General features: G+C 41.1%; 1 protein-coding gene across 1 annotated transcript in view; it reads right to left on the bottom strand.

The window, feature by feature from the left end:
* adamts3 (ADAM metallopeptidase with thrombospondin type 1 motif, 3) overlaps positions 1-25,815 on the bottom strand; it is a 173,292-nt gene that overhangs the window by 127,496 nt on the left and 19,981 nt on the right. Inside the window, exon 4 of the mRNA XM_075467289.1 lies at positions 2,611-2,767. Coding sequence (XP_075323404.1) covers positions 2,611-2,767 — 157 coding nt within the window. The remainder of the gene's footprint in view (positions 1-2,610; positions 2,768-25,815) is intronic.

Raw genomic sequence — 25,815 nt, forward strand, 5'->3', positions numbered from 1 at the left:
TAATGTGATGCAGGTCTGTTTTCATGTTAGAGACTGAAACCTGTATTCATTTGAGTAACAAAAAGCATGGTTCAAAGGAAACGTTTTGTTAAATGCTAAAAGAAAATAAAACACCATTTTAAAAGCAGAGAAATATATTTCTTATGGTCATCTTAGATGCCCAGGCCCGGCGGCCATGTTTAGCACATACTGTGTAAGCATTAGCCTTTGTTTAGCCTCAAAGTTCTGCAGCCATTCCAGGAAATTAACTTTAGAAAAAAAGATAAAACCCGATCTATGATCAGGAATTCTCCTTATTGTATTAAATAAAAACCACGTAACTGCAACTACAGCCGACATCAATCCAAAAATATCTTTGAGACAGTTCAAAACTTCCAGATTAATGAATATTCCTCCTGTGATATTTACAGCTTCTGTGCCAGCATGTTTCTGGAGGAAAATGGAAACTAAAATGCACTTTGGGAATTAGAAAATTGAGCTTCTGATTGCCTAAACACACTTTGGTCTTACTTAGTGGAAGCTTTTGTCTGTAGGGTACAGTATGCACTGGCATAAGGTCACAGAAAATTATTTCCCTAAAAGCAATCAGAACAAATACCTCAGCTGGCAGAATGTCTGTGCTGAAATGTCAAAGGGATGCAATACTTAGTGAGTTTGTCAGAAGCTCTGTTCAGACATCAATACCAGCGTCACACTGGCGTGCATTCATGCAGATGCCATACATATTCATGCATATCATGCATACGATGATACGGGCTTAAAAATGAACATTTCAGCTCTGTTTGCACCACAGACAAAACTAGATGGAGTGAACACTGACAGGGGCGTGACAGTTTGCACATTTGCGAGAGGACGAGGCTCCTGTGGCGTGCGTGGGATGGAAATGTCATCATCAGAGTATGCACAAGACTGTAGTTGTTTTGATGACACAGACTCGATTCATTGTGCGAATCGATGGCCCAATGTCATCAGCGCATGTGCGTCCACACCTAGATCATCAGAAAATGATGGCTCCCAAGAGAAAGTTTAGAAAAATGTTATCTTTGAGTGACTCCGCAAGACAAGATCTCCAACATTGGTAATATGTTCTCTTCCACATTAGTCATAATGTGAGCCACTTCTAGCTGTTTAAAGTCATAACATGTTGTTCCGAAAAACAATGATTCACTGGAGTCATCACCTCACTTGAGGATGGTTCACCGTCACAGTGGAAGTGACTCATCACATTTTCATCAGCGGCAACAACCAAATTTGTTTAGTATAAATAAAACTTAAGCTGGGTGGCTGGAGAAAGCAGTGGGCATCAATAACAGCAATTACAGCAGAGGCACCAAAAAGAAGCAGCAATTTTTGAATAAAAGCTTCTGTTTTAATTAAATGTGATATGTGAACATGTGACCTCCTCATTCTATCACTGCCTGAGGGCTAATTTTTCAGACTTTTATCTATATATCCACTTATTTCTCCTACTAGTTATAGTAGTCAGGGCTCAGTGTAAAAGGGATGGTAAGAAATGCAGCCATATCTTGATACAGATTTACTGTAAGAATAAATGAGTTGGCCAAAGCTTATACTGGAAGATGAAGTCCACATTCTTAATCTTACCCACGGTGCTATCAACATTAAAACCGTGAATGGGAAGGACACGATCTCACAGGTCCTCTGCAAGCTGAAAACACCTGTTTCGATATCGTTCTAAAGACCAAACCCATCATTTGAATACGAATATTTCAGGTGTCCCCAGTTGTTTTTTCAGTTTGTGGCCAATTGAAGGTGCAAAAGAAAGCTTTCTGGCCACACTATTTTCATTGGCACATCTTTAATTCCACCTGATAGGGTTTCCTCTACTCTAAAAGAAAGATGAACAGAAAGGAAAAAAGAATACTTTCTTATACGTTCCTCTGAAGTGCATTTTCACGGTTTCGAAGAAGCTTGCCCACTGCAGTAATTGTCATCTTGTTTTTCCTGGAGAAACACACTCGACTCCTCTATTTGTGCATCTTCACATCAAATTTTTTTTAGGAATAACCCGACACACCAGATCACAATCAGGAGGACGGAGGAGCGAGGACACACCAAGGCTGAAACTACAAAGATGAGATGAGCCTATCAGCTCTAGTTTCCAGTTAGGAAAACTATTTCTTATATTGAATTACAACCACTGGCAGCGTAAATGAAATATATCAGATTCACTCAGGTTTTTTTTTACAGGTTTTCCAAAGATCATTTCAGATTTTGCCCTGCTCGTCACTGAAAACCCACTTATGGTCACGTGATTGATAAATCAGTTTGTGATTTTGACATCGAGACATTGAGAAAAGACAGCAGACAGCTAGTCCTGCTCTGACCATACTCTGAGCTCCGTATTGACAATGTAAACCGGACAGGTGGATTTGAGATGCGTTAGATTCCTCACTACAGCTTCTAAATAGATGTAAAAATCTGAACTACGACAGGAAGCTGCATCACACACCGACCACATGAAGGTTAAACAGTAGTGGCATCACAGCAGCAACAGAAGTAGAAGCAGTTACAATGCTGGCTGTGCTGACGACACACCGGGTGGATATCTGTTCTAAGAGCAGGAAACGTTGTGTCTGTGCATCCTACCTTGTAGCTGGTAGTCCTCAGAGACGTCCTCAGAGGCTTGGACCAGAGCCGACCTGCGGTAAACCACGTGGACCCTTCCTTGGTCCTCCAGCTCCTGAGTACCTTTCTCCAGCGGCTCGATGAAGTACTCATCTGAGTCGGTGCGGATCATCCCAGCCTGAAACAGAGTCCAAAGTCAGCGACTGGGCAGAACCACACCACTGCCTCAGCACTGAGAGCAAAGACTTCAGGTTCTGGAAACTTGATCTGTAATCACCCTGACAGCAGTAGGCCCCATCACTGCTAAAAGCAGCCATTAGCCCTTTTCGTGCACTTCAATAATCACCCATCATCATCTGCTAAAAAAAATCTAATTATGTGCATAAGATCATGAATCCAAATAAATATTGCAATGAGCTGTTATTGCATTGCCAAGAAAATCTTTTTTCCCTGTGTTAATATGTAAATGTATGCACCACGGTTCTTGAACTTCTAATGAGAAGTCTACTTTACAGGAGAACCTCTGGTGAATATTAAATCCTTTTCTTGTTTGCATCTTTTATTGTGATTACACAGACAGATGACACCAAGTCGTCCTTCCCAACAATGTCATAATTAGATAAATGAATGAACTACACAAAGGCAGATGCGCTAATGTAACATGAAGGCATTTATTCAGGGGTAACTGTGTGTTTCTGAGTGCCAGCCATAAATGTATTGGGGTCTGTTGGGGTTACATGCTTGTTGTGATTCTTTTCGTGCAACTTTCCATCTGTTTGCAATTATCACCTGGTTACCCAACAAACGCTGCTGGTGGTCAGAAAGATCTACATCATTACTGGCACAAAATTGCAGTCTGATGGCTACCTGCAGCCCTCAGATTTCCAGCAATAAGAAGCCAGTCACACCTTTCAGTTAAGGTGGAAATAATATGCCACCTTTTTCAGGACAGTAATGTACAAACTGGTTGCACGGCTCATCCAATCCTAATGATGTACTACAGCAGGCATCACACGCCTGTAGGCTGAAAGCTGCTTCAAAATGTGCCCATTTGATCATTGCTAAATCATCCCAAACCATATCTCTGTCATAACTGGGCATTTTTGTGATAGGACTTTAAAGAAAAAAATTCAAGATAAGTTGGCAAGTTTTCTTAAATCCAACAAAAATTCGTAATTTGTTCATTTCTTTGAATTTATTTTAACAGACAACTGACCAACGACATTATATTTGGAAAATTTGAATGAATTTGATGCACGAAAAATATACTGATAAAATGTTGGGAGAGAGGAAAGAAAGACGGCAAAGTTGATAAAATATAAAAGCAACAGTGCTCAAGAAGGTTCAACAGTCAGAAAAAAGTTCCCATGTGAGGGGGTCAGGATTGGGCATAAAAGGAGCGTCCACCGAAAACTCAGAAAGATAAAAGAAAAGACTGAAGATGAAAAGATTCAGGGAGCTAAGGTGAAGAACAGAAGCCCCTGCGCTCAGGTTGGACTGCATGAGAAGCCGTCACGCTACCAGTTAGCTACCAGCTACAGTCATCTGAGGTTGGACAAACAAATTAACAATGTTGTCAGGACTAGTTTTTTCCAGTTGCGTCTCCTGGCCAAAGTTAAAATGTTTTTAAGTCGCCATGACCTTGAGAAAGCCATCCATGCCCTAATAAGTTCAAGGTCAGACTAATGCAATGCACTTTATGTTGGCGTCTCCCAGTCTTCTCTCAGTCGCCTTCAACTTGTGCAGAACGCTGCTGCCCGTCTTTTAACCAACACCAACATACGTGTGCACATCACTCCTGTTCTTAACTCCCTCCATTGTCTTCCTGTCCTTTATAGAACTGATTTTAAACTTTTAATGTTTGTTTTAAAAGCTCTTAACGGCCTCGCCCCATCATATTTATCTGAGCTTTTAACAGTCCACAATCCTGGTAGAGCTCTGAGGTCATCAAATCACTTTTTGCTGGAAGTGCCCAGGTCCGAATACAAACCCTGGGGTGACCGAGCCTTTTCTGTCGCTGCCCCCAGGCTCTGGAATAAGCTCCCCATCCAGCTGCGTCTTATTTCTGACCTGGGCCTCTTCAGATCTAGGCTAAAAACCTCCTTATTTAGGATTGCTTTTAATACCCAGTAGTATGATTGCACTTTTATCTTATTTCATTTTGTTGTATTTTATTGCTTTCACTGTTCTTTTATTGTTTTTATTTATTTTTACTTATTCTTCTCTTTATTTTTTACCTGCTGTAAAGCACTTTGGTACACTGTAAGGATTGTCTGTAAAGGGCTGTATAAATAAAATATTAGGGCTGTGACTCGATTAAAATTTTTAATCGCGTTAACTACAGGCTTTGAAATTAATTAATCAAAATTAATCGCATTTTAATCGCATATACTTTATCCTTTAGAAAATTAACATTTTCAACAATATTTCAACAAACACAGAACATATCCCTACTTGAAATCTGAATGTAGCATGCATGAAAACACAGTATATAGAATCTTGGATGTTAAGCTGCGTTGGGCCCCCGTTAGCTTCCACGCTAGCTGCTACATGTTTAGCGTTGAGGTGATATTTGAGGCTTGATACGCTGCGGTGATGCGCAAATTCCTTGTTGCATAATCTGCACACAACCACGCTCTTGTTGGCGCTTCCATCCGTCTGTATTTAAAAAAAAAAAAAAAAAATTATAGTGTGCGATTAAAATGCGTTTTTTTTTTAACGCGCTAATATGTTTGTAGTTAATTAATCGAAATTAACGCGCTAAAGTCCCAGCACTATAAAATACATTTACATTTTACCAGGATCAGTATAGCCACACGTCTCAAGAGTCTCTGCAACCTGCATTACACAAGGTGGAACCCATGCATCAACTCTCAAAGTATCAAAGTTCTCCGGACACAAGCTCGTCTCAGATGGAATAAAAGATTTTGACGTAAAAATAGATCTGGTTTTACGTGCCAAAGATGAGAAAGACCAGCCAGACTGATCACAGAGAAAGCTTTAAAAGCCAGCCTCTGTGACGGTTATGGGGGTGCATCAGTGTTCATGGCAAGGACGACTTTAAATATGTGACGGTACCATTGAAGAAACCAAAATACGGACAGGTGTGCAGCCATAAAGGTGGCATTTTTTCCCAGAAGGTCTGACGTTGTCAGAGCTCCTCCTGCACAGCTTCCAACAGTGCAGCTTTATGGACACTGAGCGTGTGTGCTTGACTGGCCCGCCTGCAGTCTGGACCATGTATCGAGCATCATGACAAGAAGAATCAGACCTAAACCACAGAGAAGCAAAAACACAGATTCCTCTGAAAAAGGGCAAGAATTAGTATCCTCTGCTGGCAAATGATTTAAAGGTGTGATCAAAAGGAAGGCTGATGTAACACCGTACCTCTAATGCAACTTATGTAGAATATGTTACTGCTATCAAAGTTAGAGTTTGTTTATATTTTCTAAATGCAATTAGGTTGAACACAGAGGACACACAAATCATTTTCTCAAAGGTGTAAGTCAGAATGCTGGTCAATATTTCAACATTAGGTGTCGAATTATTATCTGATCAAAAATCATTTTCCACTTTCCTCCAAAATCAGCTGCACACACAGAGAAAGAAGAAACACTATGAATGTAATCACATTCCTCCATCTAAGTAATCCTAGTAGAGAGAAAAACTAAACTATCCACCTGTGTGTGGACAGAGGTCCTTCTCACGGAAGGAGTTTGTGCCAGCTCAGGGTCAGACGGTCCAGTTTCGCTTCTGCACCTTGCAGGCTCACATTTGCTCTGGCATCTTCCCTGACACTTGGTTGGACTGCGCACACACGGCGCTTTGGAAGCAACTTTCACACTAAACTCATTTCCAACTCCCAGAGCCCCCGATCAACCGCCTCTTTTTCCTCCCATTTACAAGAACAACTGGCCGGGCTCCAGTTCTCATACGAGTTTATAAGTAAATCTGATACTTTCTGGCTGAGTCTCCAGCCTGCTTTTATAAACAATTTAACAGAATACTTGAATCCTTAAGTGTGCTACATATAGATTTGAAGTCTGCCAGCAAAATGACAGTGAAAAGCGTAGCATCCAGTTGACCTTTAATGCAGCGAGAGGCTTCCTGTAACATTTTGACATAACGCTGGAGCATTGGCCAGGACCAGGAGATATGCCCATCTTGATGCTGACAGGTGGCACCATGTGCTTACTTTGATTGGTAAAAATCTTACATTAAGTTGTAGTGTTTTTTGCCAAACCACAAGATGTGTGTGTAGGTGTGTGTGTGTTTTGTTGGGGTTAAAACAAATACTTTGCACAGGTTAGGGAAATTATCGTTTTGGTTTAATTTGTAGCTTTGTTGTCATGGTGACAATACAAACACTTCACTGAAACCACAGACTGTATTAAGGACAGAGACATCTACCATCATGAATTAAAGCCAAAGACGAAGCGCCTTAAAATGCAATACAGCTGATAACTAGAAAGCTGCAAGCAGCTGTATGCGGGACCGAGATGTGCGTACGTTGGGGCATGCGCTGGACGTTGTAGTCGCGCAGCTCTGCTCACGCGCACGATACCCTCTGCGTACGTACGAGCACATAATAACCCCAATGAGGAGGTTTTTTTTTAGAAATTTCTAGGGGGCACCACTGAGCCATTTTGCTCCACCCACACACGATACCCTTTACATACGTACGAGGTCGACAGGGTGGACGTGTGTGCCAAGTTTCATGACCTTACGATGATGATAAGGCTTTCAAATCACAAACGCCATCACAAGCTTTTCACCGCCTTGCCACGGACACGCCCTTTGAGGTTTCTCCATGATTTTTTCCCCCATGTCTTAAGAGTAACCTGTTCAAGTTTGAAACTTGTAGCATTAAATCTGTAGGAGGAGTCGATCAAATGCGAGGTGTGGAAAAAAAAAAGACGTTTCCAACCACCAGCAGGTGGCGCTATAGGTGGATGTCACTATGATAATATGTACACGTTCAGGCTGGGTCCAGCATTCACGCTATGAAGTTTGGGACAGATTGGATAATGTATGTGGGAGTTATAAGCAACTTAATTTCTTGTGAAGAGTGATGGCGAGTCATCGAAATTTGAGAAGTCGCCACGGCCACGCCCTTTAAGTTTTGAAAAAGTTTCGCCATGAATTCCCCCCCCCCCCCCCGCAGCAGGAGACTTTTTTTGTGCGTCTGGGCACGATGAATGAGTGTACCAAATTTCGTCGTCCCACGTCCTTGCAGTTTCCCTGCTCGGTCCCTTATTATTATTACTAGGAAGTAAAGTTTCAACTTCTGCCACGAGTCACACATTATGGTGTTGCGAGCTCTACTGCTCCATCTGATTTGTAAGCTGTTCTTCCAGTAGATTGTATGCCTTTACGCTCCACCCACTCGTCCAAATATGGTCCCTTTTGGCTCCAAAAAGGCCAAGACGGTGAAGGCCAGAAGCTGAATTTGAGGCTTTAAAAAGGTCGTTTCTAGAGATGCACCGATTGCAAAATTCTTGGCCGATACCGATTTCCGGTTTTTGAGGAGGTCTGACCTGCCAAAACCGGTTTTTCCGATACCGATTTTCTATCTAAGAAATAATTATAATCATATAATAGACACTATATTTGTTTGGCTTGAGTACCCTTTCCCAAATTTAATACAAGTACCCTTCTCCCAGACAACATTTGGCAGTGCTGTGTCAGAAAAGTACCGCCAACTTGGTCATTTGTACCGTGGACTCAGGTGTTTCATCAGTGCCATGAACTCCATTATTTTCCTAGTGGTGGCGGTGGACTTTTCAGTGTTGATGTTGAACATAGCAGCCACGGTGGAGGGTTGTTGTGGTTGCTGCGACTCTGCTGCATCCCTCCTCTTAGCGGCAGTGTCCTCCTTATATTTGCTAAACAAACCTAGGTGCTTCTTTTCCAAGTGGCGTACAGTGGAAACCACTTATAGTGATCACGTTGGTCCAGAGCGAATTTGAACACTATAAGCGGTTGATTACTAAAACCAAATTTGTATCACAGGTATTTCACTTATTTTTTTATGCAGAATATCATCTAAATACCATTTGTATCGTTTTTCAATGAGAAAAATTAAATGAAACGAAACGAAATGAAATGAATAGCTTCAGCATTTACTGAATTTTATTATCATGCAAATTTAATTACAGTACTGCGCAGTGCGCAGACATACTGTAGGCTAACTCAAATACAGTACGTTACTTATTCTCTGCTGTGCATTTTTTTTTTTTTACAAGTCTGAAAATAAAGTTTGAATTCAATCCGCCTTTCAGCACCCCTGCTCGGATCTATGCTCCTCCGTGCCGGTGTTCTGTCGATTTGTGCTACTTGGCGTGAAAACGAAACTTAGAAAATCGGCTCGGCGCATGCGCAAAACCACCGGCCTCCCATCTTACAAGAACCAGCCTGGAGCTTCCAGCGGTCACACGCGCATTCATTCAATCCGCTCTCCAGCACCCATCCTCGGACACATGCTCCTCCATGACTTCCTTTTTCCAGCCATGATTCGCGCGCTTGCTGCCCGGTGTCAACTCGTTCCGTTAGCTAGCGAGGCAGAAGCAGACGTCCAGAAAGGAATCAAGGGAGTAAAAAATATAATAGCTACACGTAGTTTTAAAATTATTTTTGCACATGTTTACATTCATAAAATGGCCAAAAATGAACACTATAAGCGGATTTCTTGATTACTATAAAACAAATTATTTAAACAGCATTTGTATAGAAATGATTCTGTCCCAAGCCTACTATATCCGTGACCACTATAAGCGGTTTCCAAAGTTTGTTGTTCCAAATGTCTTAGGCGTTGATCCTCCGCGGCTTACTTTTGACTTGCAAGCATTACAAACAGCGTGTTTTGGGTCGTCCTGGCACAAAGTGAAAAAAGTCCAAATCAGTGACATGTTTTCTTCCTGAGTCTTGCTAGTTTTTAGCTGTTTTGCTCTGGGCGCGTTGAGCTGCTACGCATGCGGGTCAGTTTGATCAGCCGAAAACCGGAAATTACGACAGTGACCGGCCGGTCACCGATTGGGGCCGATTGGATATAAAACCGGCTTTTTTAATCGGTGGCCGATTGATCGGTGCATCTCTAGTCGTTTCCACACTTCCCTCCAACCACCCTGCACTGCTTTTTCTACTCAGCAACGCTTCCTTTGCTCATATTCTGAGTCTATCGCTTAATTTCTAACATCTAACATTTTGAAGGGACTCGTTTTGAATGACGGAAGAAAACTTATGGACGTAGCCATTTTTGAACCCGAGTTCAGTGTTTGGGATGTCGATCATCATGGCATTATAAAAAAGTTAGTTTCAAGCGTGCAGTGGCTCTGACTAAGGAACACCGACTCTGCATAGTCCCATAAGGAAGCAGCCGACAGCTGCCAGCCGAAACCCTAAATAATTCATGATTAAAGAAAGATGGGAAATTAGCAATCAAGTGAGCGGCTGTGCTAATATCCTTGATACTTCCAGACAAACTGACGTCTTTTGCCTCCCACAGGAGTAGCCCGATGATAAGATGCACTGTAGGTTTAAAATGACTGTAGAGTGTTTACCCAACCGGAGCACATAAAACTGTGTGCCAACTCATAAATCTGTTCAAATGCAAATGAAATCTAGATTATTACACAAAAATACAATATAGGATTGATCCAACTACCTCAGACGCATTCGATTGTGTGGCAAAAAGAAACTGAAGTGAATAAGTAAGAAACAGAGAATGCTCCACGGCACCATTAGGCTCGTTTCCCTTCAAGAAGTGTCACATAACAGACAAATCCCACTTTTTGTCGTTGCTGCGCTCTCACGTTTGCAGCAGGCATTCCCACCACTGCTCATTGTTTGTATTTATCTTCCAGCTGCAGACAGAGATTCTAAATGTTCTGGATGTCAGCACACACTATCAGGCTGCTTCGCAGTTAGCCTCGCTTCAAACCAATTACACGCAGGAGCATTTAGAGACGAGGTCAGAAAATTATCCACTGTGAGTCATTCCTGTGGTTTCACCCACAACCACGCAGTCGCCCAGTTTTTTTTTTCTTTCGTACGCCATGTGCTCGTTTAATACCTTGATTGACTCCTAAGCTCACGACTAAATTAATTCATGAAAACGATGGGAATAGGCTGGTAGGTATGTTTTTTTAAATTGAAGTGTAATGAGTTCACCGTGGCGCTCTCTTCCTCAATGCTGCCACGTCTGCAAGAGTAAAGATAGAAGAAAAGTTAATAGTCTCAGAAGTTAACAGCCTCAGACGCCAATGAAAACTTCAAGTTCCCTCAAGCCCCGAGGTCCTTTTAAGTGTCTCTGACAGAATTCAGGATCAGTCAGGCAGGAGCATCCCCTCTTTTCCCAGTAAAATGAGAGGCAGGGGAATACTATAAATCTGCATCTTCTCTCTCACACGTATTATAAGTCAGGGTGCATGCCTTATAAAAGTGCTCCTTGACCATCAGATAATAGGATGCGAGATGTGATTCTGTCCAGCGGTGCCATCGGATCTGCAGAAGCGATTCGCTGAAAATACCACGGTTTTAATGAAAAAAAAACAATGTCACACACACACACACACAAATGGTATGAGACTGAAAGCTGAGATTTTGAAATTGATCAAAGCCGCTACAAACTATGAGGTGCCACCAGGGACATAAATCAGAATTAACTTCCATATACACATGTGAAATTAAACTCTTCCACATACTATACTCAAAACCTTGCAAAAACACTAGTGAAAAGCTCTCACATAAACTAGTGAAAACATTTACCTCTTACATAACCTACTCAAAAGCTCTCATACACACTACTGAAAAGCTTTCATGTATACTAGTGAAAAGCTTTACCTTTCATATATACTAGTGAAAACCTCTCATACACATATGTCAAACCTCTCATACACATATGTCAAACCTCTCATACACATATGTCAAACCTCTCATACACATATGTCAAATATTTGCGGATTTCAGTTGAAACGGAAGGCATTTCAGTTGAAACGGAAGGCATTTCAGTGTAACAGGAAGGTGTTTTATTAAACTGGGAGTTGGAGTTTTAAACAGAAGTCATTCTGGTTAGCTTCGTGCATTTTGTGCAATCTCCTGCCGGTATTTTATGAAATAAAATAAACGACAATTGCTCAGCCACCCGCTGAATACCTCACACAAACAGCGGCATTACTCAACTTTATTTTGGCTTCAACGGAGACCCTGCAGCTGGCAAAGGCATGCTGAGCTGGCAGGACGGAAAAAGAGATGCTAAGCGCTATCCACCGAGTCCGGAGCTGGAGTTGAAGTGATCGGTTGCTGCCCAAGTCTTGTAGCATTTGACAGGGTCCTGATCGTGTCCGTTGAAGCTAAAATACTGTAGACGCGCGCTCGATTTTCAAGAGTAGATAGCGGGACCGTGCCTTTCCGAAGCGCAGATGGCGTGACCGCAGTCCGCTGAACACCTCACGCAAGCAGTGGCATTGCTCAACAATTTGACATATGTGTATGAGAGGTTTGACATATGTGTATGAGAGGCTTGACATATGTGTACGAGAGATTTGACATATGTGTACGAGAGGTTTGACATATGTGTATGAGAGGTTTGACATATGTGTACGAGAGGTTTAACATATGTGTATGAGAGGTTTGACATATGTGTACGAGAGGTTTGACATGTATATGAGAGGTTTAACATATGTGTATGAGAGGTTTGACATATGTATATGAGAGGTTTGACATATGTGTACGAGAGGTTTGACATATGTGTACGAGAGGTTTGACATATGTGTATGAGAGGTTTGACATGTGTACGAGAGGTTTGACATATGTGTATGAGAGGTTTGACATATGTGTACGAGAGGTTTGACATATGTATATGAGAGGTTTGACATGTGTACAAGAGGTTTGACATATGTGTACGAGAGGTTTGACATATGTGTATGAGAGGTTTGACATATGTATACGAGAGGTTTGACATATGTGTATGAGAGGTTTGACATGTGTATGAGAGGTTTGACATATGTGTATGAGAGGTTTGACATGTGTATGAGAGGTTTGACATATGTGTATGAGAGGTTTGACATATGTGTATGAGAGGTTTGACATATGTATATGAGAGGTTTGACATGTGTGTATGAGAGGTTTGACATATGTGTATGAGAGGTTTGACATATGTGTATGAGAGGTTTGACATATGTGTATGAGAGGTTTGACATATGTGTACGAGAGGTTTGACATATGTGTATGAGAGGTTTGACATGTGTATGAGAGGTTTGACATATGTATACGAGAGGTTTGACATATGTGTATGAGAGGTTTGACATATGTGTATGAGAGGTTTGACATATGTATACGAGAGGTTTGACATATGTGTATGAGAGGTTTGACATATGTATATGAGAGGTTTGACATATGTGTATGAGAGGTTTAACATATGTGTATGAGAGGTTTGACATATGTGTATGAGCGGTTTGACATATGTGTACGAGAGGTTTGACATATGTGTATGAGAGGTTTGACATATGTGTATGAGAGGTTTGACATATGTGTATGAGAGGTTTGACATATGTATATGAGAGGTTTGACATATGTGTATGAGAGGTTTGACATATGTGTATGAGAGGTTTGACATATGTGAATGAGAGGTTTGACATATGTATATGAGAGGTTTAACATATGTGTATGAGAGGTTTGACATATGTGTATGAGAGGTTTGACATATGTATAAGAGAGGTTTGACATATGTGTACGAGAGGTTTGACATATGTGTACGAGAGGTTTGACATATGTGTACGAGAGGTTTGACATATGTGTACGAGAGGTTTGACATGTATATGAGAGGTTTGACATATGTGTATGAGAGGTTTGACATATGTGTACGAGAGGTTTGACATATGTGTATGAGAGGTTTGACATATGTGTATGAGAGGTTTGACATATGTATATGAGAGGTTTGACATGTGTACGAGAGGTTTGACATATGTGTATGAGAGGTTTGACATATGTGTATGAGAGGTTTGACATATGTGTATGAGAGGTTTGACATATGTGTACGAGAGGTTTGACATATGCGTATGAGAGGTTTGACATATGTGTATGAGAGGTTTGACATATGTGTACGAGAGGTTTGACATATGTATACGAGAGGTTTGACATATGTGTATGAGAGGTTTGACATATGTGTATGAGAGGTTTGACATGTGTACGAGAGGTTTGACATATGTGTATGAGAGGTTTGACATATGTATACGAGAGGTTTGACATATGTGTATGAGAGGTTTGACATATGTGTATGAGAGGTTTGACATATGTGTATGAGAGGTTTGACATATGTGAATGAGAGGTTTGACATATGTGTATGAGAGGTTTGACATATGTGTATGAGAGGTTTGACATATGTGTACGAGAGGTTTGACATATGTGTACGAGAGGTTTGACATGTGTGTACGAGAGGTTTGACATATGTGTATGAGAGGTTTGACATATGTATATGAGAGGTTTGACATATGTGTACGAGAGGTTTGACATATGTGTATGAGAGGTTTGACATGTGTGTATGAGAGGTTTGACATATGTGTATGAGAGGTTTGACATATGTATATGAGAGGTTTGACATATGTGTACGAGAGGTTTGACATATGTGTACGAGAGGTTTGATATATGTGTATGAGAGGTTTGACATATGTATATGAGAGGTTTGACATATGTGTACGAGAGGTTTGACATATGCGTATGAGAGGTTTGACATATGCGTATGAGAGGTTTGACATTTGACATATGTGTATGAGAGGTTTGACATATGTGAATGAGAGGTTTGACATATGTGTATGAGAGCTTTTCACTAGTATATATGAAAGCTTTTCAGTAGTGTGTATGAGAGCTTTTGAGTAGGTTATATAAGAGGTAAATGTTTTCACTAGTTTATGTGAGAGCCTTTCACTATTGTTTGTTTAAGGTTTTGAGTATAGTATGTGGATGAGTTTAATTTCACATGTGTATATGGAAGTTAATTCTGATTTATGTCCCTGGTGGCACCTCATAACAAACGGCCTGATGCCCAACAGGAAATGGTGTGGAGGTCTTTAAAGCTACTGCTATGTAATTATGCCTTAAAAACCAAAGTTTTCCACACAGCTTTCAGGGATGAAAAATTGAACCAGCATGGCAAAAAAAAACTCTGATCAATGCGATCGATGCCGTACTTGTGGTTCCCGTGGATTTGAAACCCTTTGGTCTTAGTTTGTCAACAGAAGTGAAGAAAAGCTCATTAAATTTCCACTACGCTTTAAAATATGTGAGAGCATAAAAAAACACCACGGTGTGATGTCAATATTCAGCAGGTTGCCATGTTTTGGAGCAACAATCTAAAAGAAAGCGCTGAGCTCTCACCAGTTTGATTGAACTGATTAGTAAGCAACAGGACAAATATGTTCAGAAAATTAATCTTTCATCCATCCCTAATGTGGAGACACTGCATCATAAACAGCTCTGTAATGGATTTCAGCTTAGGGCAAATTCTTATCCTCTTTCTTCTTTGTTCACTGTCACTTTCTTTCTCCTTATCTATGCCCCTGAACTGCTCATATTGTAAGTAAGTAACAGTGGTGTGATCGTAAGCAAAAAAGCATTTATTAAATGTTTTTAATGGGGCTGGGCGAGTTAACTCGTTATTATCGCGTTAACACGTTGATTATTTAATGCGGATAATTATTTTATCGTGCATTAACGCATGTTTTTTTTTTTTTTTTACAGACCACCCTTGTTTTCTTATTTATTTTATTATTGTAAAAGTCTGTTGCTCACAGGCTTTTATTTTGTAAAAGTCTGTTGCTGTCTGCTGCGGAACCGGAAAAGAAAGTGACGCTTTGGATAAAAGCGTCTGTAAAATGACCGTAATGTAATGTAATGTAAAGTAATCGGCGGATCCACCAAACCTGGAGAAGGGTACGGAACTTTTACTCGGCCATTTTCATTTTAAAGTTCTTCCAGACGGCGGAGTCGACAGAACCAAAGTCATCTGTAAACACTGCCAAGTTGAATTGTCTTCTCAGCGTAGTAGTTCCAGTCTAAAATATCACTTAAAGGCAAAACACACAACTGATAGCAGCAAGTCATTCAAGGAAACAGACAGTGGAGCGAGGCTTCTACATAAAAACTACAGAAAGATGCTGATGTTAAAAGTGTGTTTGCACAACAAATGTTATGGCACTTTCATTCATATGGCAGCACATTTAAAATAAAACTAAATGCTAAAAGCTATACACTACTTTTGAATTCATTTTTGGATTTTGCGTACAAATGCGATTAATCGTGATTAATCAGGGAAATCGTGTGATTAATTAGATTAAACATTGTAATTGTTGCCCAGCCCTAGTTTTTAACCAAGATGCTCTCAGATCGACGTTACTGAACGAGTTCTTTTTCACAGGCGTGGACGGTCGCTGGCAGTTGGCCGAAGGTTTCATGGTGTGTGTGAAATGTTTTTGTTTATCTCGTGTTACTTTTAACATGTGATTTGGATTTTCATGCTGCCCTGAGGTTCAGATAATTTGGGTATTCATGAAAAATCTGCATGCATCATATAAGCATCAGGATGCAAAAAAACAACAACAAACAGTCGATAAAATCGTTTGGAAACCACGATCGAGTGTGTGAGTTTAGTACCGAGTGAAAATAGCACAAAAGACAGCAGGCTTTTACTGTAATGCTTCGAAATTATCAAAGTCAAACAGCAGAATAAGAAATAAATGACTTTTCTCACAAACCGAAAACCTTCCAGATGGGCCCTCATCTGCAGTCGTCGGTGGATGCAGCAGCCAGCAGGGCTAAAGTCGCCTCCAGAATGTGTTTTATTACGAAACAACATTATTTGGCTGGGTCATGATGGCCCTGAGAGTGTCACACTGTCTCACCCACAAATGCTTTCTGAAGAATTCAGACACTATTCTGTCTAAGGCTCTTTTTGTTGTTGTTTGTCTCCTGATGTTGAATGATGTTCACTGTCTGCTGCGTTGCTGCCACTCAGACAATCTAGTGTTTTGTTTTTATCTGTGGAGGGCTACTCAGAGTGTTTTGACAAGTGCTCTGCAAAGAAAGGACCAAGACTGCAATCAAGTGATCAACTGCTCCCTGGAGCTTTAGGACGAAACACAGCAGGATTTAGAGACGCTAAACACTTTGAACCAATTCTGAAACTCTCATGAGAAATGTCTGTATGTCCTTTCAATGAGCGCTTATCAGATTCAGCGCTCTTTGAAATATAGACTCAGCAGCAAGAATATTACATTTGGTCATGTCATAGGTCAAGAGAAGTGTGGATACAATCCAGATAAAGCTTTAGCTCCCCATCAAATGGGGAGAAAAAGACCACAGGCACTCATTGGCTAATTCAGTTCTTTCATTAGTCCGTGAAGCTCTGGATGGATGGATAACTTTAGGATATACCTTAGATATTAGTCACCCTTTAGAAAGATAATACAATCATCTATCAAAAGGAAATATGGCAGTTTCAAGGTAGTTGTGAACACTAGCAATGAAGATTATCGTCTTCAACAAGCAGCTTTCAGAAGAACCAAATCTGCTCGGAGAGAAAACAGAAGCGTCACTGCAGCCTGGAGCTTTAGTCTATTCTTAAGAATGAGGCTGCTGTTAATCCCAGCTCTTTGGACCTCTGATATCATCTGCCTAATTGATGGAAAGGCGCAATAAGCTGTCACACTCACTATCCTATTAGCCACTGCTGCCTGATGCTGCTGCCTGCCGATGTTTTAGTAAGTCATGAAAATTCAAACCGCAACAACACTTCTGGTTGTGAGCCCCAAATTTCTTATTTTTCACTTGGGACAGTTTCATGACAGGTTAGTCGATACAATCCAGACCATCTTATTCCAAAATAAGAACTGCAGCTGGAAACCAACACTAGAAATATCTGTCATTTAAAAAAAAAACAATGACAGCTTTGACAGCAGACCACAGTCTTCATCGCAGGAGTCTGTTCAGATGTCGAGGAGACGGATCTGTGTTGCAAGCAGCAGCTTTTAGGTTTGCACTGACAGCACTCGATAACATTAAGCTTTTCTAAACACCCACATGACCGCTGGGATAGGCTCCAGCCCCCCCCGCGACCCGACCGACGGATTCAGCGGGTATAGAAAATGGATGGATGGATGGATAAACACCCACATAGAAAATACAAAGAAGATGACCTTTGAGTCTGTAGTCGAGGCCGAGCGTGTTCCTAAAGTACATTTTAATATCGAATGTTGAAGCAGTTAGTGGATGGAAATGTATAGATCAGTCTCACCTCTGTAGACCACACAGAGACATACACATGCTGGGGGCTGGAGCCTCTCCAAGCTGACATGAGGACGAGTGCGCCGACGGGTCAGCAGACAACATTTCATGCTGACATTCACATGTCTTAACCTCAGCAGCATGTCTTTGGACTGGCTCGGTGTTCAGATTCACAACTTTCAAACACAGGAGGAACATTCTAACCACCAAGCTTGTATTACCTCTAAATATTATGTCACTGAAATGTCCCATTTATGCTATGTGTTAACAATGAAACCATCTTCCAGACTGCTGGGCAAACCCCAGCCGCTGATGAGGGCCTGGCAAAAAGCCTCGGAAAAAAACACATACAGGACTTGGACAGAAAAAAGGAAACAGGTGTTATTTCAGACTTTTTCTCCACCATCATTTGAAGATAATTAAGAATCCCAGTGGTACATGCAAAGATCCTGTACTTGACATGACAAAAAAAAGCTAATTTTCGACCAATATGTGCATCAGTATTAGTCAACATGGGTACGGTAATCTTTCTGACTTCGAAGAAAGCGTAGAACGAGTTTAAAGAGAAATGCTAAACATGTCAGGCTGCAACCTCTGATTCTCATTCATTTGATAAGACCACTGATTCATAAACAAAGAGACCACAATGTGTCACAACCAATGTTCAACTGATCCAAATCCAAAAAATAACTGAAAAAAAAAGAGGTTAACCACAAAAAAAAGCACATTTAAAAGAAAGTGCGACTGATATTTTTGTGTTTGTCCGTGAAAAGGGGCTGAAAATAGAATCAAAGATAGTTTCTAATCAGGTTAACTCTGACCAAGCCTTTAACAAATTGTGTTTTTTATACAAAATGAGTTCGATATTTTCCTCTGAAAAGCAGATTAGAAGGCAGTCGCCTGAGAGTAATTACTTGCATTCTGTCATTGAGGTCTGTTGATGCTGGGTGATACAAACCCAGTATAAATAGGCTAAAAGGCAATGAATGGAATAGAATGGTCTGAAATGTTAAGTTTTAACTCAGCGCCAGATGTAAGACTTCAAACTTTTATTTAAAGAGTAATCAGATTCAAACTCCTCCAGGTTTTTCACTCCTTAACAAATCACACTTGTGCAAATAACAAATAGGTAAACAACAAGAATAACAGCCCGTCCTAGTTTGAAGCTGCATAGTATATATTACCATGTAAATGAAAAGACTTATTTCGACTGAAGAAGAGCCAGTAAAGTAAATAGCATAGTCTAAATACAAATAGGCAAACCTTCGCTTATAGAGGACTTTGCATATCACAAAGATGTCAACAAAACGAACAGGGCTGCAGTGAAATTACTCTTTCAGACCACCCACTGAAGAAAAGTCACGGATGTGACACTGTCTGATATCATTACCGTTGGACAGTTTGTTTTGTTATTGGTGGTACATGGAAAGTGACTGAGGATGTCAGGGCCGAGACCTGCAGCTTTGTTTAGCTGCGAGGCGGACGGGGGGGCATGCAGGACAACACACCTGCACGGGTTTTACCTGGAGAAACAGATGGCATCAGATTATATCAGCATTAACTGTACTGTGTGATTTCATATTTCATTTGTTAAAATACCGGTATCAATTAAAAAGTCGGTATGGCACCCTGCCCTGGCAGAAATCCCACTGATGGGTTTATCTTTGGAAATATGATTCCGGGGGTCCGGCTACCCTGAAAGAAAGTAAGATAAGCCCCTCTAGCTTATTTGGATTCACCGCCGCCACTGGCTGTCATTTGTTGACTGACCTCTGGTCCCGTCTCTGGTTCAGAGACATTCGTACCAATAAAGACACACGAAACAGAGAGCAGGGAAGATAGCCAGTTAGAAAAGAGCTGCATCTGATGCTAACTAACTGAAAATCCCCTCAGATTATTCTTTTTGTCATGACTGCATGCCTAAAAATGCAGAAGTTTCTATTAATGGCAGGTGTGGGAGCCAAAGTGTGTTTCTACATGCTTTTGTTTGTTCAGTGTGAATGTTCATACAAATGTCATTTTGACCGGATAAAACGTTGATTAGAAATAGGCGGAAGGTTATTTAATTAATTTGATTGAATTGATGTTTATTTTAATAGAATATTTGTGACATTTTGTTAGAAGCCATTTTTTATGTTACTGTCGCTTTAAGAAAACAGCGCTTTGGCTTTTGGAGAGCGTTCAGGCTTTAATTAAGAACTGAGCGACACAGTTTTTTTAACCGCAGTGCCTTTTCAGATGAGAAACTTTGATTTGGAATACTTCTGTAAAAAGATACCTTTGAAAACTTTGGAGTAAATACATTGTGTTAATGTTTTACATCGGAGCCTCCAGTCAAGGAACACGAGTTACGTTCACCTGGTTCAAACCTTCAGCAGGGTTCCCATTTGTGAAAAATCACCACAAGTATAGCTACGACAAAGTCCAGTTCTGTAAGTTCTCTTCCCTTCCTGGGAAGGGAATTCACTTTGTTATAGACTTTTCAGACTTGCTAGACTTTGCATAGTTGGATAAAACAGCCAAAGACGGCTGTTTCTGGAATTTGGCTCCTAAAATAAATGCCCAGTTGATCCCCATGTAAATAAATGTCCAGCTGAAATAGACATATTTGAAGGCCGTTTGGTTTTGTAGATAATCTATCCTGTCTTGACAACTGCTCTGGGCTGAGTTCTTAACAACCCAGGCATTTAAAACGTTGGGACAGGTCTGTTAAGAGTGACGGGTGAGTTTGCCAGTGGATGTGTGTAGGGCCCCAGGGTTTCCGCCCCGGGGTGAACACGGCTTCAGGTGAGAGACGGCTGATAAGACGAGAAAAGCGCTATGCCGATGCAGTCCAATTATCCATTCCTTGTGCGTCACCTTTGGCAGCAAAAACAACTGCCAAATGCCAAGCTAGAGGCTTCATAACAGCAGTCCCCAAATCCAGGTGGGCGTGGGAAGCAAAATAAATGAGAGGTGCTGAAATATGGCAAAAACGATGAGAAGTTTTGAGCACTTTTATCTGTTCGGGGCTCTAAAAAAATATTTGAATAAACCAAAAAATAAAAATGACTGAATATACACCTGGAAACACAGGAGTCTGATTGTAGCCCAAAAACTCAAATTACAGGATGGTGATGCTAGAGGCAGACTTAGTGCGCATTTCACTGAGGCCTTCTCCCCCAGAAAACAGAGATAACATAGAAGAAGATCATCGGCCTCAAACCTTGTACTGTGTGAAAAGAGCTCTCTGCGCGCCCCTCATCCAAACTCATGTAAAGATTGTAATTCAGGAATCCCTTCAGCTGAAAGAAACACAATATCTTTAGCTTGAATGTGTATCTCTGAGAGGAAAATCATGAAAACACACCAAAATATTATCCAGTACCAGAGGAGACAATGGCAGGTGTATGAGAGAGCACAGCCAATTGGTGCCTAAACACAACCCTTCAAAATAGGGATCAAGAGTACTGTGCTGCATCAGTTCAATATCCCCAAAAATCAGCCCCGGCCAAGCAGACAGCACTCGTCAGCCAAAGAAAACAAATGGGATTCAGCCGAAGGGCTCCAGCTTTTCGAAAACAGTCTCTTTCAGTCTAAACTTCTTAAGGAGGTCGGTATGAACGTGCTTTCACTTAAAAAAGAAACGTGGAGAAAAAGGTCTGGATTCAGCCAGGACACTGCCACCTTTCACCCTCGGTGTTGTTCAAAGTGTGTTTGCTTTTCAAAATGTGAGCAAACCTTCGTCATCATTACCTGCCATTTTCATCCCCAGCCTTTAAAGGAACTTTAGCGGCAGTTAGATGCTCCGAAGTTCACTTGAAATCTTTAAATACTTTGGGGGAAAAAAAAAAAAGAGTAACACGAGTAAGGAGAAATTTGCAAGAAATATTTTAGAGGTGCATGCGACAGTTAATCTGAACAACAGTTTGTGTGTCGGATGTTTATCAGAACCTTTTTTCAAACCCGTTATCTAAAGAAAAACAGAAAAAGAGGTACAAATGAAATAGTTTGGGGTGCATAGAGACAATATGGGAATTTACTTGAGTTCTGTCTTTTGGTGCCGCTTCGCTAAACAGAGCAAACATTTACAGATGTCGCTGAGGAGGCAGTAGGAGTCCACACTTCACTTAAAATATAACTCCAGGCTAATGAATGGCTCTCAATGTCTGTCTGAAACAGCAACAGAAAATGTGGGCTTCTCTTAAGTTTATATAGGTCATGATTAAAAATGTTTAAACACATAAATATCAATAAAAGGAGCCCGGCAGCACACACTGAACTGAAGTGGAGTGCGCTCGCAAGAAATAGCTCGGCTTTGCATCTCTTGGTGTGCCTCCCCTCAAGTTCCTCAAACCATATACCTAAACAGCTCTGGGGTCAAGGTTCTGCAACAAGCCGTGGCTAAGTCAACAAGGAACATTATGAACTATTAGTGAATAAAGCTCTTGTGCCTAACTACAGTTGACTGCAAAGAGGAACTGGTTCTAATCAAATAGGATATTTTCTTTGCTTTTTTTTTTTTTTCCCCCCTCCTTGGCAGCTCCAGATATGTCAGGAGCTATGCACGTCAAGAATGCTCTCTTGTGTCTCTGAGGCCAAAAGTTTAGGCCACTGAACACACGTAGCTCATAGCAAAACATTAGTGTATCTTATTTGCTCATTTTGTCATGAATCTCTGCATTGTTAAAGTTTCCTCTGAGGTGAGACCCTGTCGGAGGAGCTTCAGGAAGGGGCGACACTGAAGGAGCATTTCGGACAAATGTGTCCCGAAAGGCAGGTTTTGACTCTTGAGAGGACACCGACTGATGCTTTACTCATCAGCCTGCAGTGTGTTTACACTCGCAGGTCCCACACACACCACAGACACAGCATTGCCTCAACCTTTTGGCTGACGGGGCCCGATTATGCAACATGACACACATTAGTATGTGGCCAAGCTTAACAGACAAGGTAAAGGTTAATATGAGCAGTCTGACATCAAGTTGGCGCTGTTCTCAGGTCATCTTGTTTCTCTGTCTGTATCTGTCAGTGCATCAGTCAGTCCACCTGCCAAGGCCTGCTGAATGAAAAAGAAAATCTTAGTCAGGCAGCAGAGGGTAAGAGGAGGTTTTTGTTCCAGCTGTGGTGCTGCGTGGAAACAAATGACCTGGCCTGAAGTAGTATTTCATGGCCGCTTTAAGGCTTCTCCAGGCAGTTTGTTTGTCACGCTGATGTGAAATCTGGTACTTTCGGGGTAGATGCTGCAGCAGAAAGTGAGACAGATCTGCTGTGCAGTAATCAACACGACTGAAAAAAGCCCTGTTTTTGTGAGGCCACGGGAATATATGACCCCCAGCTTCAACAACAATCCCTGCGATGCAAAAACAACATGGAGGACTGTCTTTTTAAATTTGTTGCTATACCGAGAAAAAGAAATATCTCGATTTGAGATCTTTACTTATCAAAAACTTCAGATTTTCCCTCACCCTGCAGCTGAGGAAGGTGGGTTGAAAGAATGACAACTTCATCGTAATATGCTGCCAGAAAGTCAATAATATTTACTGCTGCACAGCCTGCAGCTCAGCCTTTCCTGACGTGTCTCCTCGGATATCGTGTAATGTTTTCTGTAGGGTTTCAGAAAGAGCACTGCCCTTTAGTACTTTGTATAAAACAGACCTGTTCTACATATACTGGCAGGAAAACTGGAAAATGGTGCAGCAATTGATTGAAACGTGCAGATATAAATCTAAACACAGTACATCAGGACAAATAGAATATGTACAATTGTGATTAACTTAAAAGTTAATATTTGGTCTGAGCTCCTTTATTCTTCAGCACAGCCTGAACCCTCTCAGACGAGCTTTCTGTCCTTTCTTTAAGGAGTCTTCAGGAATAGTTCTCCAGGCTTCTTGAAGGACATCCCAAAGCTCTTCTTTGGATGTGGGCTGCCTTTTGTTCCGTTCTCTGCCAACATGATCCCACACTGCTTCAGTAATGTTGAGCTCCGGGCTCTGGGGAGGATTCATCCCTCCATCAGACCTGTTGCCACTGATTTTCAGTCCACTTCTTGTGTCCTTTGGCACAGCTCAGCCTTTTCTCCCTGTTTCCCTTCCTTAAGAACGGCTTCCTGACAGCCACCCTTCCATGTAGACCATTTCTGATGAGGCTTCAGTGAACAGTAGATGGATCAGCTGAAGGTCCAGATGAACCTATGTGGCCCTGTGTCAGGTCTTTTCCTGATTAATTTTCGTTTCTTATTGACATTATTTTATAAATTAAACTGCATTAAATAGCAACTGCCTCTGTACTTCATTCCCTCACTTGTGACATTCCTTTAATTCCACTTTAGCGGTATATGGGCCAAACATGGCTGATGTAATATATTTAAATAAATTTAGAGTCATCAGTTAACCTGACATGCTTGTTTATGGACAACCGGAGTAACTGGAGAGTGCCCACGGACACACCGGGAGAACATGCAAACTCCACACAGAAAGGCCCCTTGCTGTGAGGCGACGGTGCCAACCACCACGCCACCGTGCAGCCCACTAGTATGAAAGTATTGCAAAATAAGACGAAAGCCGGCTTTACAACAGGAACGTGCCGTGGGCTTTGCATGTGTGTATCCACACCAGCAACCTCCCTCTCGTCTCTGTGGCTGAGCCCAGCCACCGTCTGAGGGAAACTCATTTCAGCTGCTTGTTCTTTCACTACCCAAATTTTCACAGGTGAGATAGAGCAGTAAATCTCCGTCTGCACAACAACAGACCAACAAAGCGCCCTCATTACTGCTGACAAAGCTCCAGTGCACTCAGCTCAGCTGCAAACTTCTCTAACAGAAGTCATGTGCAGTGTCAGGAAGGAATCTTTCACAACAACTCACCTCTGTAACAGGTGAGCACATAAATGTACCTCCCAACTGTGTCTTCTCCTCTTCTTTTTGTACCACTGTCTTTATTTATTGTTACCTGTACTGATAACTGTTTTACAATGCATCCATCTAATTCTACTTTCCATCTGTTATTACTTTCATTCTTCTTTAAATTAGGGCTGGGCAACGATTAAAATGTTTAAACTTGTTAATCGCTTGATTTCCCTGATTAATCGCGATTAATCGCATTTGTACCCAAAATCCAAAAATGAATTCAAAAGTAGTGTATAGCTTTTAGCATTTAGTTTTATTTTAAATGTGCTGCCATATGAATGAAAGTGCCATAACATTTGTTGTGCAAACACACTTTTAACATCAGCATCTTTCTGTAGTTTTTATGTAGAAGCCTCGCTCCACTGTCTGTTTCCTTGAATGACTTGCTGCTATCAGTTGTGTGTTTTGCCTTTAAGTGATATTTTAGACTGGAACTACTACGCTGAGAAGACAATTCAACTTGGCAGTGTTTACAGATGACTTTGGTTCTGTCGACTCCGCCGTCTGGAAGAACTTTAAAATGAAAATGGCCGAGTAAAAGTTCCGTACCCTTCTCCATGTTTGGTGGATCCGCCGATTACTTTCTTTTCCGGTTCCGCACCAGACAGCAACAGACTTTTACAAAATAAAAGCCTGTGAGCAACAGACTTTTACAATAATAAAATAAATTAAAAAAAAATGTAAAAACTGCGTTAATGTGCGATAAAATATTTATCAGTGTTAAATAATTAGCTAATTAACGCGATAATAACGAGTTAACTCGCCCAGCCCTACTTTTAATAATATCCATGTTGTACAGATCATCCTTCTTTTCTGCACTGTTGCTCTGCTGCGTTTCTTTTCTACATTGCGAGTCGGTGCTGGTGTCAGATGGGTCACATTCTCAGGGACTTATTTGGGGTAATCCACAATAATAACAGAACCGAAAAAAAATGGCTTAAGATCTTTATAGCCACTGATGTCTGGGAAGGAAATTAAACGTCTGAATGTTTATTCAATCCTGTTTACGTCATTTATATCAGTGCTGGGGAGTTACTCGTCTTAAATCAGTTTAAGAAGACAAT

The sequence above is a fragment of the Odontesthes bonariensis genome, chromosome 6, assembly GCF_027942865.1.
Source record: "Odontesthes bonariensis isolate fOdoBon6 chromosome 6, fOdoBon6.hap1, whole genome shotgun sequence".
NCBI classification, from domain to species: Eukaryota; Metazoa; Chordata; class Actinopteri; order Atheriniformes; family Atherinopsidae; genus Odontesthes; species Odontesthes bonariensis.